The sequence below is a fragment of the Taudactylus pleione genome, unplaced genomic scaffold (assembly GCF_031769625.1).
Source record: "Taudactylus pleione unplaced genomic scaffold, aTauple2 ptg000041l, whole genome shotgun sequence".
NCBI classification, from domain to species: Eukaryota; Metazoa; Chordata; class Amphibia; order Anura; family Myobatrachidae; genus Taudactylus; species Taudactylus pleione.
The window spans coordinates 50,789,619-50,810,850 of NW_028284443.1; the positions used below are offsets into that span (position 1 = coordinate 50,789,619).

The window sequence follows — 21,232 nt, forward strand, 5'->3', positions numbered from 1 at the left end:
ACATACCAGTCTCACCATATCACCATCGATCTCAATCTTGCAGTTATCTGCTAATTGGACTGCTAGCCCGAAGGACCATCAACTGGTAAATATCTGTGGGTATTGAACCCTAATAACATTGGCCCTCATTCAGAGCCACTGGCAAACAGCAGTACGCTCGTTGCGTTCCGATGTTGAATAACCGCGCATGCGTCGGTGTAACACTGCGCATGTGCGTACGGCAGATTGCAAGCTTTTTTGGTCTCGTTCGTCAAATAGCGTACAGGAAGTGACATGTCAAATGTGATTGACAGAACAGGGCGTTTTTGGGTGTTGACGGGGGGTGGAGATGGAAAAACGCAGGCGTGGCGAGGCGTTTTTGGGGCGTACATACATTAGCAGATGCGAGCGTAAAATGTGTTCGGACCGACTCATACGTCACTGGATGATCCTCTTTCCCTTCAAAATGCTCGCACAGCGTAGGGTCTGGATTATTCGACCACATTGGCGATGGCCTTCTCCTCCGTCCCGGGACTCCACGATGATGTTGCGATTAATTGCGGGAGGTCTGAAAAGCAATTAGTGTTGGATTGAAAACCGGCTTGGTATGTGTTTTGTAATCAGTTTTTTGGGATAGCACAAAACCGTACGCAGGTGGAAATCAGAGCTGCTAATGTCAGGATGATACAATCAATTTGCGTACATTTGTTGGGGTTTATTTTGGCCTCAATTTGGTGGTTAGGGCCTATTGTAACAATAATGTCATCATGTTTTCATTTTCTCACCATTTTATTTTTGCCTCTTGAATTTGCCTCTTTATATGAATTTTTAAACGTTCCTTAAAGAGCCCTTTATTTTAAAAAATTTTTATTTTTTTTTTGGCAAGTTTTTGCCTTTTGATCCATGATTAAATGTAACCCATTTGTACAATAATTTCACAATACAATGTCAGATTTTTGGTGTCAATTTATTGGTCAAACAAAAAAAAAATTCATGAAAAATTTGGGGACATCTTTTTTTGGCAAAGATCAGTCCCAAAATCAAACAAATTGGCCCAACATAACTGTTGACATAAACATACAACAAAAAATTAAAAACATTTCACAAGAAAGGAGAGGGAAGTTTTGACCAGAAAGGAATATGAGCCAAGCACAGAAGGATTGTGGGAAAAGTCGCCATTGCTGTCACCGTTTTTTCACCCGTTTGGATGGGAGAGGGAGGGCGCCAGACCGGGTCCGGGATGTCATCGGGCTGGCCTGTCCAGAGGCAGATGTTGGGCCTCTGGACTAGGCACAGGGCTAGGCACATTTGGAGGATTGGCTGATGTTGTGCCAGAGGTGGAGGATCCTGATGTTCCGGCAGGAAGGGAGGTCGGCTCCACCATGTGCTGGCGAACGAGCTGCTCCAGGGCATTGGCGATGCGGATGTTGGCCCTGGTATTTTCCGCCAGGGCCTGACCAATGGTCACGTTGGCCGCAGCATTTTGCTCCAGGGCCTCAGCCACCCGTAGCAGACTGGCGTCCATCCTCTGCAGAATCTCCGTATGGAAATCCGATTTGAAATTGAGTTCTGTGAGGAGGGCCACTGCCTGCGAGGGGGATTGCCCTGGACTGGCTTCTGCAGGGTCCTCAGCCGGATGTACTGGTTCCTCCCCTGCCGAGCCAGCAGAAATTCGGCGGCCAAGGCTCCCCTCTGGAGCAGACTCATCCGCCTGTGTCTCTGTTAGGAAAAAAGAGAAAAGACTCACATTAGAATCTACATATTGGCACAATAACATTTCAGAGTTGGTGACATCAAAAGATTTACCTGGGACAACATGAGGAGCCGCAAAGTCTGGCATGTCCGTATCCATGTTGGACACGCCAAACACCTCCACAGGCTGCACACACCCCTGTGCCAGCTCTTCTAAATCCGTCAACTCCAATGACACAGGGGTGGGACCCCCACCTGTCCCCCTTGCATGACTAGCCCTGTCCGCGAGTTTTTGCTTTAGGCGATATTTGAAGTCGCCCCATCTGTGGGAAAAAATGGAAGCCATTATCCTTTTGTTTAAAATGGTGTTTGTTTTTAGGGGGGGCAAGTGTTTACTTACCGCCGTTTGACATCCCGGGCTAGACGGACATAATCACCCACCCTATTGACAGCAACGGCTACCTCTTCCCACATTTTCCCCTTCTGGCTTAGACTCATATTCCTGTCTGCCTGTGGCAGGATGTCCACACACTTCTGTATCAAAACCTCCATCTCCTTTCTTGTGAAATGTGGCTGCCTTTTTTTTTTAGCAGCTTTGGCCGGAATACTGGGCCCAGCAGCCTCTTCCATGTCATCCTCCTCACCTATTTGTGTAAATATTCAGATTTCACAAATTCACAACTTGCCCAATCTTATGTTTCAAATTAATCATTGCTACAAAATGCATGAAAGACTTACCCCCTGACTCTTGGGCATTGTTTCCCTGGTCTGTCGCCATGTCTGAGGTCCAAACAAGAAATACACCAGAATTTTAATGTGTTTTCGTGACGTATTTATACATGCGTCCTTATTTTGCGGCCGCATCATTGATTGTGCGTTCCTATGATCCCTCCTTAATTTGTGCGGGAAACAAAACACTATTTATGGCTTGGTGTGTCTCGAGTCGAGGTGGCGTTTTTGGATTGTTGGAGGTTACCTTGGTTGGAGTTTCTTGTTTGCGGATAAAGGAGTTGGCGTTTGGAGTTTATTTTGTTTGCTAGATTTGCGTTTTTATTTTCCGTTCTCTTTTTTGGTTTTTTTTTTTTTGGCCTCGTTTCTTGATTTGGTAAGTTTTGTGAAGTCTAACTTTTGTTCAATTGTTGTCTCATTGTGTTTCTTCTTGTTTTTAATTTTTGGATCCATAATTTCATATATTTTAGCTTTTTATTAATTTCGGACCCAAAGACCTTTTGATTTGGACTCTTATATATTTGCTCTTGGTAAGTCCATTTTTTATCTTGTATTTGTGAACTAATTAGCGCATTTTTCTCAGTTTGTATAGTGACTTGTTTTTGCGAACTAATTAGCGCATTTTTACTACTTACTATTGTGACTTGTATTTGCGAACTAATTAGCGCATTTTTACTACTTACTATTGTGACTTGTATTTGCGAACTAATTAGCGCATTTTTCTCAGTTTGTTTATTAACTTGTATTTGCGAACTAATTCGCGCATTTTTAAATGCTTATTAATCCTGTAAATTTTTTTGTGCTTGCCCTTTCGCTTTTTTGGCAAATATTTCAACCCATTTTGATGTACTGTGTGCAATGTTGTTTTGCTCTTTTTGCCAAATGTGTGTTTCGCATATTTTAAGTTTTGTCTAGCACAAAATTTAGAAACATAAATGCACAGAGTGAAATTTGTCAAATTATTTTTGTGATTAATTTCAGTTTGGATGTATCATGACAATACCCCGGCATGTAAGCAGCAATGGATGGTATCATCAAGCTAAGTTGTTTTTAATTTTCTTTTGGGGTGGGTCCAAAGCCTTACATTCCAATCTTGCCATTTCAGGTTGATCTTGGGCGGATTGTTCTGGCCATGCTCCCGGAAGCCGACCAACCTCAATCTCGTCCCAGGCGTAGGCATCGTAGGCGTGCAAGGCCCCAGATATTTCGAACACGTGTCACCCTTTTTGGAATGCCGGATGATGAGGTTTTAAGACGCTACCGTCTTCCTCCCAAAATCATCATAGACACTCTCTCATTAATAGAGAGTGATCTTGAGCGGCAAATTGACAGTCCAACAGCAATACCACCACTTACGCAAATTATGGCGGTGTTACATTTCTGTGCCTCAGGATCGTTTCAAACAACGGTGGGAATAGTGGCGGGCATCTCCCAATCCTCCTTTTCCCGGATCCTGAGGGCAGTGATGGAGGCACTTTTCAAACACCTCCATCATTTTATTCAAATGCCTTTGGATATGGGTGCCCTTAGTGTGGCCAAGGCCAATTTTTACCAAATAGCTGGCTTCCCACACATCATAGGGGTTGTGGATGGTACTCACATACCACTTCAGCCTCCAGCACGGCTGGAGGCCATATTTCGAAACAGGAAACACTATCACTCCATGAATGTAATGGTGGTATGTGATGCCTCCCTCCAGATCCTGTCCCTGAATGCTAAATTACCAGGAAGTGCACATGACTCCTTCGTCATCCGGCAATCAGGGATATGGCACAAATTAACCAACCTACAAGCTGGTGATGCGTGGCTTCTGGGTAAGTGTAGACCTTTAGTACATAACAATGTTAAGCTTGATACACAGTGATCCTGATGTTGTCTATTCTTTTTCACAGGAGACAGTGGATACCCTTGCATGCCCTGGCTGCTCACTCCTTATTTGGCTCCCACACCAGGTCCACAAAGTGAGTTTAATACCGCACTTACAGCCACCAGGCAAGTGGTGGAGCGCTGTATCGGCCTTTTAAAAGGCCGATTCAGATGCCTCCACCGCTCTGGTGGCGAGCTCATGTATTTGCCGGATATGGTTTCGAAAATTGTGGTCCTGTGTGGGATCTTTCACAACATCGCCATAAGGAGTGGTGTTCCAATGCAGCCAGAGGATACCTTACCTGAGGATGGCCCTCCCGAGGTTGGTCGGAGGTCAGTATGTGGGGGGGCCATACGCGATGATGTGGTGGCCCGATATTTTAGGTAATTATTGACCAAACAACAGTGTGTATACCCAATGTGTTACGGTTTTTTAACGTTCATCTTTTTTTATATTAATTCTTGCACCATCTTCTGTTTGTTTGCATAATCTTTGGCACTCCCACGATGACTACTTCCTGCTACCCTTCAAAAACCTTTATGTTGAAACTTCGGGAATATATTCTGACACCAATATTGCAACGCCATATTTTTGAAATCATGTGGGCATGGACCTTCGTCAACCAGTTCTTGATTTGTTGTGTGTTTGTTTAGTGTTTTTGGTATGTGGTGTTTTTCTGATTATCACTGTGTGTTTTGTTTGTGAGTGACCACTTTGTATTTTGATTTCTGTTGTGAATAAATATTTGGAGAGTGTAATTTGTTTCCTTTTTGGGCACGTTAGAAGCAAGTGTAAACAAACTCCCAAACGTTAATTTTACCTAAGGGGTAACCCAGTAATGAAGCAAGTGGAGCTAAAATTTAATATGTTTTCGGGGTACTAACCAACACAACAAGGAATCGTGTACAATCAGTTGCCTTCGTAAGATTGTCCGAAGCAGTTTGGCCACCAAATAGGAACCTGAAAAATGGTGTAAACTATCATGTTGACCACCACAAAAAAGGAAAATGACATTGGTACTGGGAGGTGTTTCTTGAGCCTGTTTGCATTCAAAATACAACACACAATCTGTAGTGAGATTCTGTGGCAAACCTTGCTTGAAGAGTCTACTTATGTCAGTGTAAAGAATCTTGGATTTACTCCAAACGCATGAGACAGAGCTTGATTTAAAACTGATTTATTAAGAAACAATTTAAAAAAAAAAAAAAAAAAAAAAAAATTCCTAAGGAGGACCAACAGATGGTCAAGGCCCTGCATAAGCCCGGTGACCTGCTCCCGCATATGGCCCACACAATTCACTATCTCTTCCCGACGCCTCTGTTCCTCTGTGGGTGACAAAAGTTTGGGGATTAATAAATCGATAATGAAGCAACATTCTAAAAAAACACAAAACAAGCAAACCAAAACTTACAAGCTTGTGGGCCAAAAAAACATTACACGGATAAAACCCAGCACCCCAAAATGTCTAAGGGCAAAAATACAAGGGGCCTAAAAAAAGGCACACAGGTGTGATATGTGTATGGTGACATCAGCAGGAACAGGTAAAGACAACCCCCAAAAATACCCTAAGGCGACAAAAAGTCCAAAAAAATGGGGACGACACATGATTACATACAAACAGTTTGTGGTGTCCAAAATAAACTTTAAAAACATACTGTTCTCCAAAACGACAGAGCCAGAAGCCACTCCCTGGACCACCTCGGAGGTGGCTACATTCCCCAACCCTAGGGGCAAGGTGTTTTCGGAATCCTGGGAGGGGGTATTTGGAGGAGGGACGGATGGAGGAGAGGGGGAATTGGGCTGGAGGGGAAGTAGGCCTGAAATTTCGGCCACAGGGTCTGGGGAGGAGGGGGTAATAGAGGAATTGGGGGTTGGAGAGAGGGGCCGGGACCGGCGTCTTGTGTGGCGATGCCGCCGTAGTGTTTGCTGTGCCCCTAAAAAATGACAAAAATATTGTGGTTAGTTTCAACAGGAAACCAAAAAAAAAAAAAAAAACACAATAGGACAGACATGAAAACATGCACATGCAGATATGACTACAATGACTCAATAGGACAGACATGAAAACATGCACATGCAGATATGACTACAATGACTCAATAGGACAGACATGAAAACATGCACATGCAGATATGACTACAATGAATCAATAGGACAGACATGAAAACATGCAGATACGACTACAATGACTCAATAGGACAGACATGAAAACATGCACATGCAGTTAGGGCCCACACGATAAACTTGAAAACCACAGTCCAGAACACTTACTTTCCGCAATCTGCATGCGAAAGCATGCCAGCAAGCGGGGCGTCCGCCGGTGCAGGTCCGACCACCTGCGCTCCAGCTGGCCAATATGTCTGCGTGAGCCGAAGGAGCGCAGGCGTCGACGTACCTCAGCATATGCGGAACGCTTGCGCCTATTGGAGATGGGTGGAGGCTGACTGGTGATCCTCCTGTCCATCACCTCCGTCAGCACCAGCAGTTCGCGCCTGGTGAATGCGGCGGATCTCATGATGGCAATGGTGTTTTTTTGACAAAATAATTTTAATAAAGCACCCCAAAAAAATTTGATTGGCTAATGTATTTGGGAAATTAACAGGACAAATTCTATTGGTTAGTGTATGAGTCATGTGTTCGACAGGGCCACAAATCTCTTGAGAGTTATGATAGGCTTGATGCAGTGACATACGTAAGCAAATTTAAATAAAGAAATGAACCACAGAAAAATTGTGGGGAGACAAACAAATAGAACAATTGTTTAATTGGGGCTAACATGTCTTTTGAACAATAAAAGCGAAGGTTTCAGCCGTACGTATTCTGCGAGGAAATACAAACACGGACAAGATTAAAGTTTATTGCATTGTGTTGAAAAAAAAAAAACAATTAAGCTAATTGATACATTGATTGCCATGATACGATTGAGGGAGGTAGGCCGAAAAAACGAGCAGGTAATCGGAATCTGACAGTCCCACTTCCGGTTTGTACTTGTGCGTGCGTTCCCTTCAAGCCATTTCGGGGATGTACGCTCGCTATTTGGCACGCTCGTTAGTTAGAGGAGGGGTCGCCTGAGTTTGGGGCGGATTTTTAGCTGCGTACGAAAATACGAGCGAGTGCTTGAATTTAAATATTTTTTTACGTATGCCGAACGTGCGTACGCCCACTTGCGAGTGGGTCTGAATCAGGGCCATTGTCTCCTGACTCCACCATCTGGACTTATAATTTACATCTACATCCAGGATATCCATAGATAGAGAATAATCGTTTGACTCACCATCGATGTTTTATTATCAGTGCTTTTTTATCAATATACTATTACATTTATAGATGTAATTTTTATTTCATATATACTGTGTATGACATGTGTATGTTTCATTGTTATTAAATGTGTTTTATTTTGTTTAATAGACTTCCGCTGCTTACTCCAGCTTTCATAATCACTATATAGTATTATAGCGCCAGTCATTTCAAGTTTTGGTACGTGTTCATCCTGTAAAGATACCGTTTTATGAGTCATCCCGCTCTGTTTCATGTGAGTAGGGTACGTTTTCCTGTGTATCCCTAATGTGTCATATACATTTTCTTTGAGAATTTGTATTGAAAAGAAACTGCTATAGGCTTCATGCCACACTAATTAGAAGTGAGTGTGGTACTTTATTCCACTATCCGACTGAAATTTCACTACGAATTTCTTGCAGTTATCATCTCTGTACTGTGTACAATTCTTCAGAAAACTATTCTACACATGTTTTTTCTTGTCCTCTTGTTCGTTTTATATACTGAATGTTTGAAGAGGATCTTCCCGAAAAAAAGTGACAAGCAATTTAAGGACTACCTTGCAGCTTAAGTATATTGTGGTTCATTAGTGCTCTTATGACTTTATCTACACTCTATTTTATGTAAATTCTTTCTTGTATTGGGCAAGATCAGATAAGGTTTTAGAGCTGCTGTCTTTTTTGGAATCTGCGCCGTGAGTGTTCCAATAGGACCTCCTACGTTTATACACTTCCATCATGTTATTTTGCCAAGAATCCTGGATGTTACGGAGACCAGAGCGAGGATGGAGGCGAGCCCTGTGAATTCCACTTTCAATGGCCCTGGACAGTGCAAATCCGCCAGTGGTTCTGAACACTCCGCCATTGGCACATCATTGCTTTCATCATCAACACTTGCACCAGCCTATGGCTGGAGCAGTGTTTCCTTTTTAACTCTGGCTAAACATGGCCTCTGTGGCTGTGGCTCTACGTTTGAGAACTCAGTGTCATTCATTGACAAGCTTGCGACACTCCCATAACACGCCCCTGAGCCTGCCTTCTCTTGCGAGCGCTTCAAGCCATCTCCCAGTCTCCCCCAGGACGCCCATGTATTTGTCTCACCGGTTCTAATGCCAGAGCCTCTGAATACAACAGCGAACTTCACGTACATTCAGCGAAATGCATATGCCGTAGGGGTTTTCAGGACGTTTTGTGCATGAGCATTAGCAAAAAAATAGCTGAACTACCCAAACATCAGCATTGCGTCCACCCCTGCATGACGCCCTATGTGTGAGTTTCGTCAGGTGAACTTTTCAAAGATAAATTTAGGCATTAGGAATCCATGGGTTTCCCTTCTATATAACACATCTTTGGTAAAAATAAATATAGACTGATCTTTACATTCCAAACAATGCTAAGATTTGTGTGTAGGAAAAACCCTATATAAACCTTTCCCTTTCCATCCCTTCCATTGGTTTTCATTTACTGACTTGTGCTTTTAATGATTAGAAACTCTTTATAATTTCCTATTGGTCTTTTTGCACATTTAAAATATTTGTCTATGCAATTTTTCACACTACTTCTTTCACTTTGTAATACCAAATATTCAATAAAAACTGTGTAAAAAGAAGCATGAAAGTCCTCACCTTCAGGGTGGTGATACAATCAGGACTTTTTGTGTAATAAAACACCTTTGTGACACTTCCTAGCACATTCCCAGAATATTAAATCATTGGAACTCTGCAATATCACCTGATCTGCCCAGCATCCAGTACAAAGCAGTCTCTGCCTCGCTATATACAACTCCTTGTCATGCTGATCAGTGTGCATTGTACAACCATGAAGTGATTAATGGCAGTCATGCAATGTAATAACATCAGCTAAACACAGTTTGTAAATTCTCAACATTATCACACACATACTGATTACATAAATGTATTTTACAGGATTTATGGCCCCAGAACTATTGAATGGAGAAGAATATGATTATTCTGTGGATTATTTCTCTTTGGGTGTAACTATATATGAAATGATTGCTGCACGTGGCCCATTCCGATGTCGAGGGGAAAAGGTAATAATATATTTGTCATTAATCTAAGTGGTATAAGTATTATATGTTATCTCCAATAGCACACCCTGTGACATAACCAATGGAACTTCAAATTGCACATATGTAAATGCAGCTACTATGCATAAGCTGTTTTATGTCTTCGGAATAAAGATTCACAGGGAGCAGGGGAATATAATGGCTCCTTTCTCCCCTCTTTTACAATAAAAGACATAACATTGAGGATGGGAACATTAGCTTTGCTTCATTTCTACAAACTGAGGCCCTCATTCAGAGCCGTACGCTCTGAGCAGAGCGCACGCTCTGAATGAGGGCCGCCCTCCATAATTATGGAGCGTCCTCCTGGACGCTCGTATAGCTGTGGGTCAGTACCCACAGCCTATACGAGCGTGCAGTTTGATGGCCGCGATGGTCTTGACCATCGCGACCATCGCCACTGCGAGCCGGAGCCTGCGGTTGAGTTTTTCAACCGCAAGGCCCGGAGTGATTTTGGCTCTATCAGAGCCAAAATCACCCCCACTGACATCAATAGTGATGTCAGTGGGCCGGCTTCTGACGGTAGGCGTCAGGGAGGCACGCCCCCAGCACGCCCACCAAAGGGGGCGTGCTGTCAATCAACATCGACAGCACGCCCCCTTTGATCAGACACAACGAGCGAAGGAAAGTCCTTCGCTCGTCGCGTCTGGCGCATGCGCACGACGGAGCTCCCGCCGTCGTGCGCATGCGCAGTGCACAACATCGACCCACTTGCGAGCGGACAGCCGCTTGTGAGTGGGTCTGAATCAGGTCCTGAGTTGGTAGGAGATGCTAGAATTTGTCTTCCTTTGGATAAATATAATCACAGGAAGAGAAAATAAAAAGGGAAATACATGGGAAAAAATGAAAAGAAAAAAAGAAATTCTCTTGCACAAACTTTATTGTAACATTCATATTACATTCACTTATTTGTTGTATCTACAGTATAACCATTATATGTGGCAGAATAACATATTATGACATCACATATTTGAGTTAATGTAGCTAAAATAAAACCCAATGAAAGGTGTAATTTTTGCTTGTTTTTTTCCCTATATGTAATAACTTAAAATCGCATCTACTCAAATTTGTACTAAAAATGCTCTTAAAACAACAAATACAAAAATCATGGGATGAAAAAAAAAATACTAAAAAATATATACTTATTGAAACCTACAAATTGCAAAGATAACAAGGCATCATGTTGTGGAAAATTAACACACATGTCTGGCAGGGAAAGGATTAGGTTACAGTGTACAGTATAACTTTACTGTATCTTTGGTAATATCATAAATAACAAATACACAAGCTGCCACTTAAGTTCTTAAAGTTAGTGGTGTTCTGAAGAAATGTACTGACTTGCAGGAAAGCAAAAGATTTGATGAAGACCACATAGAAACTCATTGTCAGCTAACTTGGACACTTTTTCTCATATCTGTGTTCTAGAAACCAAAATTTAATGATAAGCTTTATTGGACAGGGAACTTATACGGTATATGAGCCATTTTATATACAATACACATTTAAAAGTTATAAAAAGTGGTGCTGTGAGCATCTTACAATGGTATTTTGAAATACATTTTTCAATACAGCACATCATTATTAGAGACATTCGGAATAATTCCCAATCCTGCCTCCAAGATTTTGCTTGTGCTGCTCCCTTCCTCTAGAACTCTCTCAATCTCCCTATCAGACTTTCCACTTCTCTACAAAACTTTAAACAGGCTCTCAAGACCCACTTTTTCATCAAAGCCATCCAACTTTCATCCTAACCGACTACACAATGCCTCTTGCTCACTGTCTGCTCCGTCCGTGTCACCCCTGTATGTGTTCCCCTCCACTAAAAATGTAAACTCTCATGAGTGGGGACCTCTTCTCTCATGTGCTTTTCCTTCCCTTACTTATACTCAGAGGCGTAACTAGGGTATTTGGAGCCCAGGGCAAGTTGAAGAACGGCGCCCCCCTTACAATAAGAAAGCAAAGGGGCATGGCCACAGAGAATGGGGCATGGCAACATGACACACCACCCATTTCTCTTCACTCTGGGAACATTACTTTCCATTCCATATGTTCCATATGTACCTTACCTATACGGTGTTTCTCACAATGTGGAACCTCTGAAGAAATGTATACTCCCTGGGAAGACGGCGTATTCAGTCGGTATTCACTATTCATGTAGGTCACATCGTCCGGAAGATGCCTGTTTGATTAGGTCATCATCATACAGCAGCGGTTCAACCAGACTCGTTCTAACTGTGTAACTTCCCTCCCCCTGCATCTCTTAGCCACACAATCTCCCCCTGCATCATCTTTCAGCACACAATCACCTCCCCCCTGCATCATCTCTCAGCACACCTTCACTTCCCCTCCACATTGTCTCTCAGCCACACCATCTCCTCCCCTCCCCCCGTGTCATCTCTCAGAATACCATCACCTCCCTGCCGCGTTGTCTCTCAGCCACATGATCACCTCCCCCCTGCATCAATTCTTAGCAACACCATAACCTCCCCCCTGGCATTGTCTCTCAACCACACCATCACCTCCCTACCACGTCATCTCTCAGTACACCATTACGTCCACTCCTGAGTCATCTCTCAGCATACTATGGGCCTCATTAAGACCCGGTTGCAAGCGCTGAGCGCTCGCAACCAGGTCAATGTTTGCCCACTGGGAATGCACACGTCAGAGCCGGCTCTGACGTGCGCATGCGCGAGACCCGGCTAGCGATGGCCGCTCTGTCGCTCCAGGTCTCGCACCAAAGGGGGTGAGCTGTCGATGTTGATTGACAGCTCGCCCCATTTGGAAGGCAGGCTGGGGGGGTGTCCGGCCAAACGGAGGTGTTCGCTTCCGACTGAACGCTTGCCATTAGGGGGCAGCCCCATTGACATCAGCAATGATGTCAGTGGAGAGCCTCCTGCTCGATCAGAGCAGGAAGCTCCCTGGGGCTTGCGAGTGCCAAGACCCAACCTTAGGGTCTCGTCGCAAGCCCCGATGGTCGCGATGGTCAAGATGCTAAGCTGTGGGTGGTAACCCACAGCTTAGGTAGCAACCAGGTGGCTGCTCTTCAAGATGCAAGCGGCCACCCTCAATCAGAGCGACCGCTTGCATCTAATGACCAGGTCTGAATGAGACCCTATATCCTCTCCACCACGTTGTCTCTCAGCACACTATCTCCTTTCCCCTGTATTGTCTCTCAGCCACATCATCACCTCCCCACCACGTCATCTCTCAGTACACCATTACCTCCCCTCCTGAGTCATCTCTCAGTACACCATTACCTCCCCCCCCTGCATTGTCTCTCAACACACCATCACCTCCCTACCACATCATCTCTCAGTACACCATTACCTCCCCTCCTGAGTCATCTCTCAGCACACTATCTCCTCCCCACCACCTCGTCTCTCAGCACACTATTTCCTCCCCCCTGTATTGTCTCTCAGCCACATCATAACCTCCCCACCACGTCGTGTCTCAGTACACCATTACTTCCCCCCCTGCATTGTCTCTCAGCACACTATCACCTCCCCCGCTGCATCATCTCTCAGCATACTATCTCCTCCCCACTGTGTCATCTCTCAGCCACCCATCACCTCCCCCCTGCTTTGTCTCTCAGCCACACCATCACACACTGACACATGTACACACACACACACTGACACAGATATACACACACACTGACACAGATATACACACACACTGACACAGATATACACACACACTGACACAGATACACACACACTGCCACAGATATACACACACACTGACACAGATATATACACACACACACACTGACACAGATATACACACACAGTGACACAGATATACACACACACTGACATATACATACACACACACTGACACAGATACACACACACTGACACAGATACACACACACACACACTGACACAGATACACACACTGGCACATACACACACTCACTGACACACACACACACTGACAGCCTACACAGAGACCAGCTCCCCCCTCCCCCACAAGGCAGATCGCCCTTTCCCCCTGCGGCAGTTCGGGCCCCCCGCGGCAGTCCACCCCCCCTCCCGCGGGGCAATAGAAACTAATACATACCTGTTCCGGACAATCGGGGAAGGAGGAATCTGTCACCCGGTGGCAGCTGTCTGGCTAGAATATGGCAAGACTGCCTTTGAGGGGCTGCGCATTTCTGCTGTAGCTCCCTCTACAATCAGACCAGCCAGCTCCAGCAGGCACACTTGCCTGCTCTTTAAAGTGGACGGGTGCAAAGGTGGCAGCGGGGGGTGGTGGGGAAGCGGTGTGGGTACGATGCCCTGGCTGGCGGCACCCCCCTCTACTGGGCCTGCCATGGCGCCCAGGGCATGTGCCCCGCTTGATCCCCCTAGTTACGCCACTGCTTATACAATCATCTACTCCATACTCCCTACAACGGAACCTAACCCTTGGTTTCGGTCACCATGCTGCTTATTTAAGTATTATGAATGCTCTTGCAGCAATGTTTATAACCATGTACATGTCCTGCAATGTTTTGTACTGTAAGTATAATAATATTAACAATAATAAAGATTATAATAATTATAATATTATTATTATTATTATGCTCTAACTATTAGAACATGTAGTTCACTTTCATAGTTATTCTGTGGAAAATGTACAATAAATGTCCGTGCATGAAATTTGTTTTTAAAAGGTTATAAAAGGTATCACAGATATTTATATCACAGATAAATATCATATCAGATAAATATCATATAAATATCACAGATATTTGTAAAATAATTTTGGCTTATACTACTGTAAACTGTTATAACATCTGTTACAAAAGTTGTGTATTTCAGCCTTTTATGTATTTTTCTGTTACAAAAGTTATGTATTTCAGCCTTTTATGTATTTTTTTTAATCCAGATATTAGTTTTTATTTAGAACATGTCATACATAAAAATATATTCCTGATATTTAAAGAGATAACACTTGGAAAAATAGTGCAATATCACAAAAGTTTCTGGTCTTTGTGAAAATGAATTACAGAAGATTACTCTGCCCTCTTGTGGCAGCTGAAGAAACGTCTGTGAGGAAGAAAATGTTAAACATTATTACATTTCAACACAAACAGAAAGTGATTAGAATTTTATTCTAGTCAATACCAGTTTACTTACTTTGGACCCTCACAATCAGGAACAATTCTGACTTTTTCTGTATACTGAGCTTGAAAATATTATAAGATTAATATATACAGAAGTAAGACCTTTACAAGATCAGAGTTGTTCTGTGTAGCAACCCAAAAACTCCAAGTGCAGCACAGCAAAACTTGTTGAATGATATTCACATACATGCAATGCTCAGTATACACTGGAATAACGTTTTCATGCTTAACTGAACTAAAGGAATTTTGTAGTGTAGCACTGAGGTTGTGAGTTTGATTCCAGCCATGGCCCTCACTGTGTGGCGTTTGTATGTTCTCCATGTGTTTGCATGGGTGTCCGCCAAGTACTCTGGTTTCCTTCCACAATCCAAAAACATACTGGTAGGTCAAGTTCGAATCTCAAAACATGGCAAAATAAAATTATGTTTTATCTGTGAAAGATGATATTTTGCCTCATTCTGAGATCTGAACTTGAGGGGGAAATCCGATACAAAATGGAACCACTCATCTGTAGTTTATATTGACAGTAGACTTCAGACAGATTTCCAAAAGAGCTGCAGCATATTGGACTGTCCTATTCTCTAGTCTACTCTCATTTCTTTACAATATTGAAAACATTACTTATTTAGAATGTAATTATCATGTAAAATAATTCGATTATTTTATGTACTATTATGGTTTTTTTTTGTAGGTTGAAAATAAGGACTTAAAGAACCGAATTCTTAATGACCCAGTGACATACACAGAAAAGTTCAGCAAGGACTGCAAATCCTTCTGTGAAAGCTTACTGGAGAAAGACGTGACGAAAAGGATCGGATTTAAGAATGGGAATTGTGATGATCTGCGAGTTGTTCCTTTTTTCAAAGAAATAAACTGGAGGAAACTTGAAGCTGGTATGTCCACTGCATGAACGTATACATGAAAATGAGCATTTATACTTAGAGACATGAAGGTTTACTGTGTAAACATTGTAATTCTTTTAGTAGTGATAAAAGTGAAGGATAGAGTAGCTAATAATTTAGTTCCAATTATTACTCCAGTTCCAATTATTACTCCCTTTCTCAGATATGGAAATTGTGGGGCGCCCACCTCTCTGTAATAAAATCACGACCATAAGCCGTCCCAAGGGTCCTCTAGTCCCCCAATTCCAAGAAAGGAAAAAGAAGCAATATAGAATGTAAGGACGGTGCATAAAAGTCTGACCCGACCCAAGAGACACACTGTGTTTAATCAAATAAGATTTATTTATAAGCGCACCTGTGTTAGGTACAAAAGAAATTGACCCTTAATTGCAAAATCTGCTGTTCTCTGAACGTAAATAATAAACAGATATAAGGATGAGTTCTAACAGAACACCAAGTATTAAATAAGCAATGTATTCATTTGCAAAATTCATGTAATCATAAAACTATAAAACATGCATGTGAAAAAAAACTTAAAACAGAGCATCAGTTGTATGCTCTGATCTTTTGTAAATGCAGCTAAAAATCCATTCAAATGAATGCACAGATATAGGGTAATTGACTCCTCCTGGAGGATAAGATGATGTCCATTTAAGCTCTAAATACAATAGCAATTCGTGGCAACAATGTTTCCAATAGTTGCTATACGTATAGGCATAAAGTCTTTGTGTGTAAAAATTGCAGAACAAAGTCGATAAACCCCTCATTAGTGATGGAGGGGGGGGAGAGGGAGGAGGGAGAGGAGATGTGGTGAGAATAAATGTGGTTAACCCTTCTGTTGCCCACCTAGGATGTAAGGGCTGAGAATAGTGTAGGTAAATAGCTCACCTATAAGCCGCTTAAGTATGATGGCTTCCATGTGTTTGCATAATTTGTTAGCCACCTATAGATTTCTTCATCATTACCTCTTAATACCTAATAAAATAAAGATGCTACACACCATAGCTGGCAGGAAGAAGGTCCAAATTTTATCACTTCCATAAAGTTGGTGGCCTAGGATAAGCAATTGCAAACTGTACTACTCAAAATTTGGTCAACCAAGTGGGTAATCCTACCCACGGATTGGGTTCTTCCAATCCCACTGATCGTGAAGTCAGCCAAAACTCCTCCCTCGCTACGCAGTGTGAAGTCCGTATCTAGACTCATGCACCGCTTCGTTTTGGGAGGAGCCTTCACAGTGTAAACCCACAGGGGATATTTAAACAATCAGCCCAAACAAAGCCCCAGTGATTTGTACTTATCCTGTCCCACGTGATCCTGCTTCCGGAAAGATTTCTTGTAAAAAAGAATGCTGGATCCGTGCATCAGCCTTTTGTCCTTCCAAGCTGCCTGCCCTTCCATGCCCCTTGGGCCTCCCTTGTCTTGAAATTCCACCTTTAACCCTGCATTTTCCTGCAGATACTGTCCCCTGATACACTAATCGTTATTTCCTTTCATGTGTACTACAGATAGCTGAACAACTCTTACACACTATCCCCACAATCCTACAGCGCTTATCTGCATCGAGATCATTTGCAGATCTCTGCTTACACATTCTCTCTCTCCGTCTCCTATTGAATCAGTGATGCCGTTTAGGTCACAGGAGCTTCAGCCGTCAGTGGGCGAACAGAGGCAGATGCAGAGTCCCGCGTCTGTGCTTGTATGAGGCCGTGCACCTGCTGGAGTGCAGCCGATGCTGCTGCTGGCAATGTTTGGCTCCAGCCGCAATCAGTCGCTGGAACTCAATGGAGGCACCCAGGGGGGTATCTCAACTCCGGAGATCTGTGCGGCTCTAGCAAAAGTTCTTTAGCTGAATTAGAACTGGTCTCCAAAAGCGGCGAAGCTCTGACGAAATCTCTCCAGAGATGAAGCAAATCAGGACACCCTTAACGCGTTTCTTCCTCTAACAAGGATTTCATCAGAAGGATCCTTCAGGTGGAGATAATATTTCTAGAAAGCATCACAACGTAACAGAAGTGTAGTCCTGCAAACAAATGCTGTTTTGTAATGACGTGCAACTTTTTTAGCTGTTGTGTCCATCATGTCAAGTGCGAAAAGTGTTACTCCCTCTAATGGTAGGAGGTGTGTGGTCCAGGGTGTTCCATGCTGTGGGAGATTTGGACAGAAATTTGTACTTTGGGAAAACCAAAATGAACTGCAGGGCAGGAGAGGTGGTTTAAAATGTGCAGATCGATTTAGAGTTGGGACATTTGGGAACTTTGTCTGTTTGTTCCAGGTTGTATAGGATAGACTACATAGCAGTCTGTGTACAGGGTACACAGTGACATTGGTGTGAGTGAAGGCGCTGCTGGTCACATGGGCCACCCCCACGACAAGGTCCATATGGAAAGCAATACAACTATAACACCTCAAATTAAAAAAAATGTTGGCATAAAGCGATTTAAATGTGGGTGAAGTCGCGGGCAAAACCTAGTATTAGAGTAAAGCTGTCTAGTATTTGTGGGTTACATGCAAAAGCAGTCAGTATTTACCCTGCATGCAAATAAATAAATGCATTTGCACCCCTTGCATTGCAATATATGTAACTCAAGTTGCTAATTTTTTTTGCTGTGCTCCCAATTCAGGATCAGCCACGTTATGCACAAAAGCAAACACAAAATGCTGATCCTTACTTTACAAAATAATTTTTCTTTCAAGTGCTGTCAAAGTTAATTGACTTCACACATAACAGATATGTTCAGTAGGAACAAATATATTAAAAAGTTGTAGTTGCAGTTTAGAGATCAGGGATATTTACAGTAAATTGATGAAAAAAAATAATTTTGGGTTTGGATATATCTAATAATTCCAAACGAAGTAAAGCCAAAAGCTTAAATGCACACTAGCTTTTTGTTTTATTTTGCATTTGTACCATAGAAATATCAAGAGAGGAATAAATAATGGTATTTTATTGCAAGTCATGGATGTAGCTATAGTGGTGCCATTGCTATGGGATCCAGAGGCTTAGGAGCCTATCTCTTTGGCCTGGCTCCTTTGCACTTAGGTAATATAATTGTCTACCAAGTTCCCAGAATTGCCTCTAAGCAATTAGGTCTGGCCTGTTGCCTGGCCTGAAAAGGGAGACTTGTCGGCACTCATATAGGTGGTGGTCTCTTTCTTACCCTCCAATAAAGCTCCACATTGGTATGATCTATTTCCTGCACTCCTGTTTCATCCTCACAGACACAACTCGTACATGTCTATTCTACCGGAAGTTGTGGGAGGCTCACGATTTTTCAGGTAACCCCCGCACCCCTGGTAGAGTAGGCATTTCTCCCAGGCCCTGCCCCCATTGCTGCCCCCATTGCTCCTCCTCCCCGGCTTCTCCCGAGGAGGAAAAAAAAAGTAGGCAAGTATGGCACAAGTCTGCTAATCAGTGAGCCCTGCACTTTAGTATGTTCCTCCTTAATTACAGCATTTGTGAAGAGAGCTGGGGTGGGGGGCAGACATTGAGCTCCGAGATTAGGAAAGGGCAGTGTGCTCAAATTAAGATCCTTACTCAATGTGGAATTTCTTGCATTAGGAATTATTCTCTTCAGACAGGAGCTGGTTGTTACCCACCCCCTCCCCCCATGTTTTTACACTCACTGTAAACTGCAATCTTCTCAGCCCTGAAGGACCTGCAGACATGGAGTTGCTGTGTATAATTTAAAAGCTACCAATAGGAATGGAGCACTTGAAGTGTCCCAATCAGCAAATAAAGGGAGATAAGATAAAAGGTTAATGGGATATAATGTATTACTAGACATCTATATTTTCTAAAGCTGCCCAAAAGCTTGACATTCCATTTTCAGTGAATGATGTGTATAGTGCATGTTGTATTGGTAAGGGGAGGGTGTGTAGTAAAATTTATACTGTACTGTGGACACAGTAATATGCATAATCTGAACTGGGAGCACTGTAATGTCTCATAATATGAACTAGGGCATTTCAATGTGGCATAATATGAACTACGGCTTTGTAATGTGGCACAGTATGAACTGAAGGCACTATAGTGTGGCATAATATGAACTAGGGGCACTACACAGTGTGGCATAATAAGAGCTGGGGTTACTACAATGTGGCATAATATGCACTGTGGGCACTACAATTTGGTATAATATGTACTGGGGACACTGTGGTGCATAATTTGATCAAGGGCACTATAATGTGGCATACTATGAACTGGGGACACTGTGCCATAATGAAACTAGCACTCTGTAGTATAATGTGCACTGGGGACATTGTGTTGCATAATGCAAACTAGCAGCAATACAATGCTGCATATTGTTAACTGGGGGTACTACAATGTGCCATATTGAGAATTGGTGGCGGTGTAATGTGGCATATTGTTAACTGGCGGCACTACAATGTGGCATATTGTGGACTAGGGCACGACCATGAGGCATAAAATGAACTAAAGCATTACTATGGGACATAACATGAACTAGGGCACTACTTTAACTAGGGCTCTATTATGGTACATAAAATGAACCAGGGTACTACTATGGGACATAACATGAACTGCTGTGGAGAGATGTCTCTCTAGAAACATTGGGGAATGTGCCCCTTCAAAATGTTGTTATGGGGCCCACAACATTTTGGCTACACCCCTGTTGCAAGTCTTTACTAAGTTCTACAAAAGTGTTGCTGACCGTGGGCAACCTAATCTAATTCTTTTATTCCTTTAATATTCTCAAAAACAACTTTCAAACTACACGCAAACAAATTTAAAGTTTGGGGGCACAGTGTTGTTAAGGAGATAAGAGGGTGGCTCTATGATGCAATTGGAAACAAAGTATCACACACAGTAACTGGGGATATGTCGCACCTTCATATTGTAAGAAGTAACTATGACTTTTCCTACTAGTGACATTTTAAGTCTCTTTCTGTTTCTTCTTTCTGATAGGCATTCTTCCGCCACCTTTTGCCCCTGATTCCAAAACTGTTTATGCTAAGGATATTCAGGATGTAGGAGCTTTTTCAACTGTGAAAGGGGTCATAATTGAGGACAATGACAAGCAATTCTTTGACGAATTTGCCTCAGGCAATATCCCTATACCATGGCAAGAGGAAATGATTGAAACTGGTATTTTTGATGAACTAAACGGGGAGTCAAATGATATGAGCAGAAATTCCACAGCTAATGACAACACAGCTAAGTCTGGAGTATGTCAAATTGCATAGAAAACAACATGAATGTTTTGGAATGCTGTAAAAGAAAAGTTAACTGTTAATTTTTTGTCTGTTCCTTGAGAACTTCATATTTTGTTTGAAAGATTTAAACGTATGAAGCACTTCATTCAAGACATTAGGTTTTGGCAAATAATGGCTATATTGTCTTCTATCCCCAAATAAGAACTAAATACAAATGGAAAGTGTCATTGAATAAGAACTACAATATGGACCACAGAAGACAGTCAAAGTTTCAACAGCGGACAAAATACAAAACTGCAATAACTTGTAGACATTATATATCTGAATGTATAAATGCAATTCTTCTATTTGGTTACTTATTAGTTCAAAACTGTTTTCTTGAGGGGATTTAAAAAATATTTATTTGTTATAACATTTGAA

General features: G+C 42.6%; 1 protein-coding gene across 1 annotated transcript in view; it reads left to right on the top strand.

The window, feature by feature from the left end:
* GRK1 (G protein-coupled receptor kinase 1) overlaps positions 1 to 20,842 on the top strand; it is a 64,062-nt gene extending 43,220 nt beyond the window's left edge. Inside the window, exons 5-7 of the mRNA XM_088456849.1 lie at positions 9,468 to 9,592; positions 15,427 to 15,628; positions 20,565 to 20,842. Coding sequence (XP_088312975.1) covers positions 9,468 to 9,592; positions 15,427 to 15,628; positions 20,565 to 20,842 — 605 coding nt within the window. The remainder of the gene's footprint in view (positions 1 to 9,467; positions 9,593 to 15,426; positions 15,629 to 20,564) is intronic.
* The last annotated feature ends 390 nt before the right edge of the window (positions 20,843 to 21,232 follow it).